The sequence below is a fragment of the Xyrauchen texanus genome, chromosome 11 (assembly GCF_025860055.1).
Source record: "Xyrauchen texanus isolate HMW12.3.18 chromosome 11, RBS_HiC_50CHRs, whole genome shotgun sequence".
NCBI classification, from domain to species: Eukaryota; Metazoa; Chordata; class Actinopteri; order Cypriniformes; family Catostomidae; genus Xyrauchen; species Xyrauchen texanus.
In genome coordinates this window covers 5,141,318-5,150,474 of record NC_068286.1, presented here as the reverse complement: position 1 = coordinate 5,150,474, position 9,157 = coordinate 5,141,318, and the positions used below count along the sequence as shown (strand labels likewise).

Sequence of the window (9,157 nt, the reverse complement as noted above, 5' to 3'; positions counted from 1 at the left end):
CAGATCTATTGTTTGTGAGTTTGTCTTTGGTTTCTGATCGGTCACCGCATCGGGAATGATTTCAGCACCGCGGACAGCGACTGACAGAACAAAACTCCCGTACTGCCACGAGTCTGTAAGCGATGTCTTTTTTTATTGTCCCTTTTAAAAGTGATTTATCCAGCGATATCTGCAACGATAAACGCAATTTTATGTGGTTGGAATGGTTTGGCCCCATAAGTTATTTGAACGCTATTTAAGACTCAAATGTGTGCCCGCCGTCCCGTGAAGTAACCTTGAACCGCGCGCGTGATGTTGTGTTTTGAGCGCGAGGTCTCTTTGTTTGAGCTCGTGCGTGTGGACAACAAGCGTCCTCGTCACTGGAGTGATCAACAATCAGTGTGTATTGGCTGTACTAGATGATTAGATTGTGTTTTGGTGGATTTAGTATCAGCGGTGAGTGTGTATTGTGTTAAATGATCGTCTCCTCGCGATCGATCGGTTGTGCTCGCGGGAGTCTATCATCTTTCTCAGACTGTTGCCGAGAGCTCGCGTGATGCATAATTAAAGAGGCGTTTAGAAACAACACGGCAAATCGTTTAGTCTCGAGTGTCGTTTTACCCTTACAAAAAGTGGCGGAACCAGGGACGTAGATTCCGGGGGGATGGGGGGGAGGTACCACCCCAAAAATCAAAAGCAAGTACCCCTTTACCATGGTAAACATATTAACACGATTCAACAGGCTTTCAACAAGTACTCAGTGTTGCTTTATGCATTTATTTGAAACCATATGTCTTTAAGCTGATCTGAGCTGTGTAAGTGTTCTGCAAATGTTCACTGCCAGTAATTGATCTCATCCACAGTATTGAAGAGCAGTGTGCGTGTGTGTGTGTGTGTGTGTGTGTGTGTGTGTGTGGTGTCTCACCCTGTTACTATATCAGGCAGAGCGAGGTACTGGCAGGTCCTGCTACTAAAACAGACTGGGGTTTAAATAAACAGGTTGTCAGGACTGCTTGGGTAATTTTATCATCCCAATCTGAATAATACTTTTATCTGACATTTAGATGTCCAAGACTAGCATATGAAGATCACCTTGTTGACTTGCAAGGGGAAGTGCTTTCTTATTAGAGTCTTGAGTATCATAACATGTGTTTGATCATTCCGGTCTGCTAACACGGACAGTATTGGAAAGCCTGTACTGCAAGAGTGGGGGATGGAAGGACCCACAATTCCTGCTGATGTTGGTGTGTGTGTGCGTGCCTGTGTGTGTTGGCAGTGACAGATGGCCAGTCGCTCTGATGAGTGTGTGTGTGTGTGTGTGTGGATGTGGACAGCACTAAATGTTATAGGCTAAGCCTCATATGACTCTTTACGGTCTGTTTGTGTTTGTATGATATGGTGGCTTATCATAGTAGAACAAACACAACAATGACATCATTCCATTACTCTGTGAGCTAACGATGATAGCATGTCATTACTCTGAAATAATAATGATGGCGTCACTGCATTAACCTATAAACTCATAATGACATCACTGCATTAATCTATGTCATCACTGCATTATTCTGAGATGATGATGATGTCACTGCATTAATCTATGAGCTAATGATGATGTCACTGGATTAATCTATGAGCTCATGATGACATCACTGCATTACTTTTTGAGATAATGATGAAATCACTGCATTAATCTGAAATGATGATGGCGTCACTGCATTAACCTATAAACTCATGATGACATCACTGCATTATTCTCAAATAATGATGATGGCGTCACTGCATTAACCTATAAACTCATGATGACATCACTGCATTAATCTGTCATCACTGCATTATTCTGAGATGATGATGATGTCACTGCATTAATCTATGAGCTAATGATGATGTCACTGGATTAATCTATGAGCTCATGATGTCATCACTGCATTACTTTTTGAGATAATGATGAAATCACTGCATTATTCTGAAATAATGATGATGGCATCACTGCATTAACCTATAAACTCATGATGACATCACTGCATTACTCTGAAATAATGATGATGGCGTCACTGCATTAACCTATAAACTCATGATGACATCACTGCATTACTCTGTGATATAATGATGACATCACTGCATTAATTTGTGTGCTCATGATGACATCACCACATTACTCTGAGATAATGATTATTACTCTGAGAGAATGATGATGTCACTGCTTTAATCTATGAGCTCATGATGATATCACTGCATTACTTTGTGAGATAATGATGACATCACTGCATTACTCTGTGATATAATGATGACATCACTGTATTAATTTGTGAGCTCATGATGACATCACCACATTACTCTGAGATAATGATTATTACTCTGAGATGATGATTTCACTGCTTTAATCTATGAGCTCATGATAACATCACTGCATTACTCTACGAGCTAATGCTGATGACATTACTGCATTAATCTATGACATCACTGCATTATTCTATGAGTTAATGATGCCAACATCACTGCATTATTCTATGAGTTAATGATGCCAACATCACTGCATTATTCTATGAGTTAATGATGACAACATCACTGCATTAATCTATGACATCACTGCATTAATATATGAGTTAATAACAACATCACTGCATTAATCTATGACATCACTGCATTATTCTATGAGCTAATAACAACATCACTGCATTAATCTATGACATCACTGCATTAATCTATGAGTTAATAACAACATCACTGCATTAATCTATGACATCACTGCATTATTCTATGAGCTAATAACAACATCACTCCATTAATCTATGACATCACTGCATTATTCTATGATCTAATGATGATATCACTCCATTATTCTATAACATCACTGCATAATTCTATGAGTTAATGATGACAACATCACTGCATTAATCTATGACATCACTGCATTATTCTATGAGCTAATAACAACATCACTGTATTATACAATGAGCTAATGATGACATCACTGCATTATTCTATGATCTAATGATAACATCAATGCATTATTCTATGATCTAATGATGACATCACTGCATTATTCTATGATCTAATGATGACATCACTCCATTATTCTATAACATCACTGCATAATTCTATGATCTAATGATGACATCACTCCATTATTCTATAACATCACTGCATAATTCTATGATCTAATGATGACATCACTCCATTATTCTATAACATCACTGCATAATTCTATGAGTTAATGATGACAACATCACTGCATTAATCTATGACATCACTGCATTATTCTATGAGCTAATAACAACATCACTGTATTATACAATGAGCTAATGATGACATCACTGCATTATTCTATGATCTAATGATAACATCAATGCATTATTCTATGATCTAATGATGACATCACTGCATTATTCTATGATCTAATGATGACATCACTGCATTATTCTAATGAGCTAATAACAACATCACTGCATTATACAATAAGCTAATGATGACATCACTGCATTATTCTATGATCTAATGATGACATCACTGCATTATTCTATGAGCTAATGATGGCATCACTGCATTATTCTATGAGCTAATAACAACATCACTGCATTATACAATAAGCTAATGATGACATCACTGCATTATTCTATGATCTAATGATGACATCACTGCATTATTCTATGATCTAATGATGACATCACTGCATTATTCTATGAGCTAATAACAACATCACTGCATTATACAATAAGCTAATGATGACATCACTGCATTATTCTATGATCTAATGATGACATCACTGCATTATTCTATGAGCTAATGATGGCATCACTGCACAGTGATAGGATACTATGTGTTTTCCCTGTAAAAACTGAAATTATGTTGCATTAGAAGGCATTAACGTCATGATTTACAGTAGGCAAAATAACAGCATAAGGGATCTGTAACATCTGACAGCACAAGGAAATGTAATACAGTATTTCATATGAACATAAAACATCACAACTCTCTCTCTCTCTTTATAGTTTCATAACCTTCAGGAGTTGAGACACAGTGCGTCTCTAGCCAATAAGGTCTTTATTCAGAGGGACTACACAGATGGCACCATCTGCAAGTTCCAGACCAAGTTACCCTCTGAGTTAGACAGCAGGGTAAGTGTGTGTGTGTGTGTGTGTGTGTGTCTAGATGAACAAAAGAGAGAGCAACAAACAATGACAATAAAAAGCGAGAGTAAAAGGACAAGAAAAACACAACAGGGCTCTTTACGCAGATAAAACTGCTCTTCAGCAAAAGCGCTGCTGACCGCGCAAACCCCACACAACACACACATAATGAGCTGCTAATAGAGCTAACAAGAGCCGTTTAAGGGTGCTAGATCATGTTACACGAGCCTGTGAAGACTTGATGAGTAACTGAGAGATACAAAAGTGAGAAGTGTTGAGTGCATAGCATTTGCCAAAAGATGTTGTTCTTTCATTGCTCAGGAGACTTCAGTAGTTTCAGTAGCAGCTTTGTCTCAGATGTACACTGATTGGATGACCAGTCTTTTTTCCTTGCATCTGATTGATCAGATTGAGAGGACGCTGTTCGAGGACACTGTGAAGACGCTGAATAATTACTATGCGGAGGCAGAGAAGATCGGAGGTCAGTCCTACCTCGAGGGCTGCCTCGCCTGCATCACTGTTTACCTCATCTTCCTGTGCATCGAGACACGCTACGAGAAGGTATGTGCGCGGATGTGGGCGTAAGTGTGTTTTTGTATGTGTTCAAGCGTGCCTCATATGTATCTGTGTGTGCAGGTGCTGAAGAAGATCTCGTGGTACATACAGGAGCAGAATGAGAAGATCTATGCTCCTCGAGGGCTGCTCATCACGGACCCTATAGAGAGGGGCATGAGAGTCGTATCCTTACACAATCTAGTAACTACTGTGTGTGTGTGTGTGTGTGTGCATGAATTGATAAGTGCATACCTTGTGGTACAAACAGGGTACAAAGCTAGGATTGAAGTATTTTAAAGACAAAACAAATGGTTGGTGGAAGGAGGCGCTTAGCCATCAGCTAATCAGAGATGTGATGTCCCTTAACCTGAGTGTGTGTGTTAGATTGAGATCAGCATGTATGAGGATCACGGCTCCAGCGGTTCAACCTCAGGAAGCAGCACTACTAGCAGCAGTGGACGATGATTTACACACACACAGTAGCATTCACTGTACCAACACTCAACACTCACTCGCTCATGACTGATGCCTTCATACTAATGCTCTCTGAAGAGAAGCATCATCCATTTAGCATCAGCAAACAAAACCAGACATGACATCACCCACCGCACGAGAACTGCCTCCTCAAGACACGTCATATCAGCTGTAAGCAGCACGACATTACCTCACGTCTGCACATCATCTGGTAACAGAATCTGCACACGAAGTTCCAGCACCTTCAGAAACCTGCAGTTGTTGCACATCTCAGAGTCACTGTCTGTAGCATTCTGGTTAAAGTTCACATAAGCTTCCGTCACTATAATATGCAAATTCACTCCCGCCGTGTGACGTAGCGGCCGATCGGCACACAACAGTCTTCCATTGCAATTGACATTTGCATGATTTTTTTTACCCTTTTTGTTTGAGGTGTTTGGACATGAGACTTCATTGTAATTTTAATTTTAATATAATTCAGATTTGAGAAGAATAGTTCACCCAAAAATAAAAATTCTTAAAAAGAGTCTTCAAAATTCCTTTTGAGTTCCGGAGCAAAAAACATCACAATTAAAAAGAAGCAGCATATGCAGTAAATAATGACAGAATGTTTATTTTTGGGTGAACTCTTCCTTTAATATAATGAGGACAGAAATCTGACTCTAGATCAGTGTGACCACGCTCAGATATTTTATAAAGACCTCTGACACTGCCATTTGTTTCCCCGTGGGGACTATATATATGACTTCTTACATCTGTTTTATTTGATATTGTGGAAATCACTCATGCTTTTTAATCATTAGAGCAAAAAAATACAAAAATAAAAGCCTTGAAACATTACTGCCAAGGGCCAGAACTTCCTGAAACACATTAACCCTCATTAAGAGCTTCCATTGCCTATTAAGAACTTTTGGCCTCGATTTATGCAAAGAGAAAAACAAAATCAAGAGTTCATTTTCTGTTGTGTAGCAAAGAAAAATAAATGAAAAAATGATGGATGAGTCAAATGTGTGGGAGATTTTTATTTAAACATATTTCTGACACAAAGTTGTATTTATTATTTGTGCATTTTTGGTCATCTTGATGTTTTTAGATATTAATGTATATTTTTATTCATTTAATGTAATATAAATACAGTAGCGTGTGGAAAACCATTAGCTTGTGTTATATGCTGTTATTACCTGCTGAAAAAAAACATTTTATTATCATTACATTTCTTAAAAAATAAAGCTTTTATTTACTTATTAAATCAAATGTATAGCATTAATTAGGACATGACTTCATTTATTTAACATTGATGTTTATGGGTTTATTTTTAATGTTAATCATCCATATTATGTTTGGAGATTGTGTGTTTGTCTGTGGTGATTATGCACAATAACTCACTCACTGTTCATTTCAATTTAAAATTTATTTTCAAGGGTTTAATTCACTATTATTTAGAATGTATCTGAACCCAAAGTGGTTGTTTTTTTAAATGGTGAACAGTTGCAGCAGAACATATAAAGTAATGGAACTCTTAACTGTGATGTCATAAAGAGAACCTTGGAATGAGTCTGTGGAATGTCATTGCATTGCAGTTTATAAAATCTTATCATTTGATTTGATTGCACACTTGGCTGCCAGATTACTGCATTTGATACAGCTTCTCTGTTAGTGTATACTGGGACAATGTCCTGCAAATTAGCTAAACTATCTTCTAGTGTCCAGCCAGGGTCTTTGTTTCTGGGTGACCAAAGGACTTCAGCGTCTTCGGTCCCATCAGTTCTGTGCAGATGAGAAGACTTGGCGGGACACATTGTTGGTGGAATGGATACGTCAACTTCATGTACCACACTGATGCTGCTAATACATTGGGGACTCTCGCAAGACCTTGAGTATCATGTGGTGCGGACCACTGGCCAATCCTGACAGCTTTGATATGACGTCGGCTGACATCATCCAAGAGATCCCCGAAGAAAGCTATGATGTGATGTTGGATGATGTCACTGTCAAGAGGTCCTAGAAGAAAACTATGATGTGATGTCGGATGACATGAGGACTGGGAGGAGAGCTATTGTGTTGGAGAGGACTGGGATGAGAGCTATGACGTGACATCAGATGATGTCATTGTTCAAGAAGAGAGTTCTGACGTGACGACGGACACTGTCATCGTCCATGAGTACTGGGAGGAACATTCTCACTTTGAAGAGGACTGGGAGAAAAGCTCTAACATGGCGTCAGATGATGTCATCATTCAAGAGGTCCCAGAAGAAAGCCATGATGTGATGTCGGATGACATCCTCGTCCATGAGGACTGGGAAGAGAGCTTTCACTTGGAAGAGGACTGCGAGAAGAGCTATGACGTGATGTCGGCTGACATTATTGTCCAAGAAGACGGGGTGGAGAGGTCCCACAAGAGAGCTTTGAGGTGACGTTGGATGATGTCATCATCCAAGAGGACTCAGAAGAGAGCTCTGATGTGACGTCGGATGACGTCATCGTCCAAGAGGTCCCAAAAGAGAGCTCTGATGTGACGTCGGATGACGTCATCGTCCAAGAGGTCCCAAAAGAGAGCTCCGATGTGACGTCGGATGACGTCATCGTCCAAGAGGTCCCAGAAGAGAGCTCCGATGTGACGTCGGATGACGTCATCGTCCAAGAGGTCCCAGAAGAGAGCTCCGATGTGACGTCGGATGACGTCATCATCCAAGAGGTCCCAAAAGAGAGCTCTGATGTGACGTCGGATGACGTCATCGTCCAAGAGGTCCCAGAAGAGAGCTCTGATGTGACGTCGGATGACGTCATCGTCCAAGAGGTCCCAAAGAGAGCTCTGATGTGACGTCGGATGACGTCATCGTCCAAGAGGTCCCAGAAGAGAGCTCCGATGTGACGTCGGATGACGTCATCTTCCAAGAGGTCCCAAAAGAGAGCTCTGATGTGACGTCTTGGACAATGACATCATCTGACATCACATCAGAGCTCTCTTTTGGGACCTCTTGGAGCTCTGATGTGACGTCAGATGATGTCATTGTCCAAGAGGTCCCAAAAGAGAGCTCTGATGTGACGTCGGATGATGTCATTGTCCAAAAGGACCCGTTGGAGAGCTTTGACGAGAACAGTTCAACACCCACACACACCTCTGCCCACTGTCAGACTGTGAGAACCATCAAACCACCATATACCCAGGAGCTCCAGAAGTTGGCCTCGGTGCACTGGGCATCTCGGACCCTGGACAATTCTGACAGTGGAAATGACCAGGAACCTTCGATGGAAGAAGATCTTCAGCATGTGGATGATGACTCAACTCAACGGTAATAATCGTGGAGACCCAGGGTCAGAAAAACCTTGGGAACTGTAGTAAGCAGCCCCATAACCTGGTCAGTCATCAGTCTCTTGACCCTGACATGGCTGAAGCGATGGAGGAAAAATGGATAGATCCTTGTTATTTCAACAGAATGGCTGTCGTGCCTCACTATAAAGCTAAAAAAGGAACAAAGTAAAAGTAGTCCATGCAAATCCTGTGTCATTCCAAGTCCTCTAAATTAATTTGATTGGTTTTGGTGAGAAACAACCCGAAATTGATGTCATTGTTCAGTGACAATCTTGACTTCGGTTGTGCGTTCACGAGTGCATGAGAGAAGCTTGTTTACAGTGGCACGAATGTTCACGCAATAACTTGTTCAGTTTTTTTATGTGAATTTAATTACTTCCTGGTACCCAATAGACCATAACTCATATCTTGTATGGTTGCTCACATGATGCACTATCAGTAACACTAGAGGGAATATGTTCACGCTTAAATTGAGGCAAAAATGTCAGTAATTTGGCTGAATGGGGTTGATTTTAGGGTACATGATATAAACTATAAACATCTAAACTACCAGTTTATATACACAGACTGAGCCTGAGTCTGCTACTGTAAAGAGACTCCAACTGACACAACATCTAGCCCAGCTTGGACCAGCTAATGACCATAGATGACCTGCAACCATGTGGAACCCCTACCATCATCATTAGCTGGTTTTAGCTGGATTTTCAGT

The 9,157-nt window shown here is 40.3% G+C and overlaps 1 protein-coding gene across 2 annotated transcripts in view; it reads left to right on the top strand.

Moving 5' to 3' along the window:
• The window catches only part of LOC127652228 (golgin subfamily A member 7B-like), an 11,603-nt gene extending 5,461 nt beyond the window's left edge, over positions 1–6,142 (top strand). The window contains exons 1-5 of one of the 2 annotated variants that reach the window (XM_052138371.1): positions 1–115; positions 3,969–4,094; positions 4,515–4,667; positions 4,743–4,844; positions 5,046–6,142. The exon at positions 1–115 is cut by the window's left edge and continues 39 nt beyond it. In XM_052138371.1, coding sequence (XP_051994331.1) covers positions 56–115; positions 3,969–4,094; positions 4,515–4,667; positions 4,743–4,844; positions 5,046–5,126 — 522 coding nt within the window. In that variant the 5' untranslated portion in view covers positions 1–55 and the 3' untranslated portion in view covers positions 5,127–6,142. The remainder of the gene's footprint in view (positions 116–3,968; positions 4,095–4,514; positions 4,668–4,742; positions 4,845–5,045) is intronic. The other variant, XM_052138372.1, reaches the window with a different exon arrangement.
• The last annotated feature ends 3,015 nt before the right edge of the window (positions 6,143–9,157 follow it).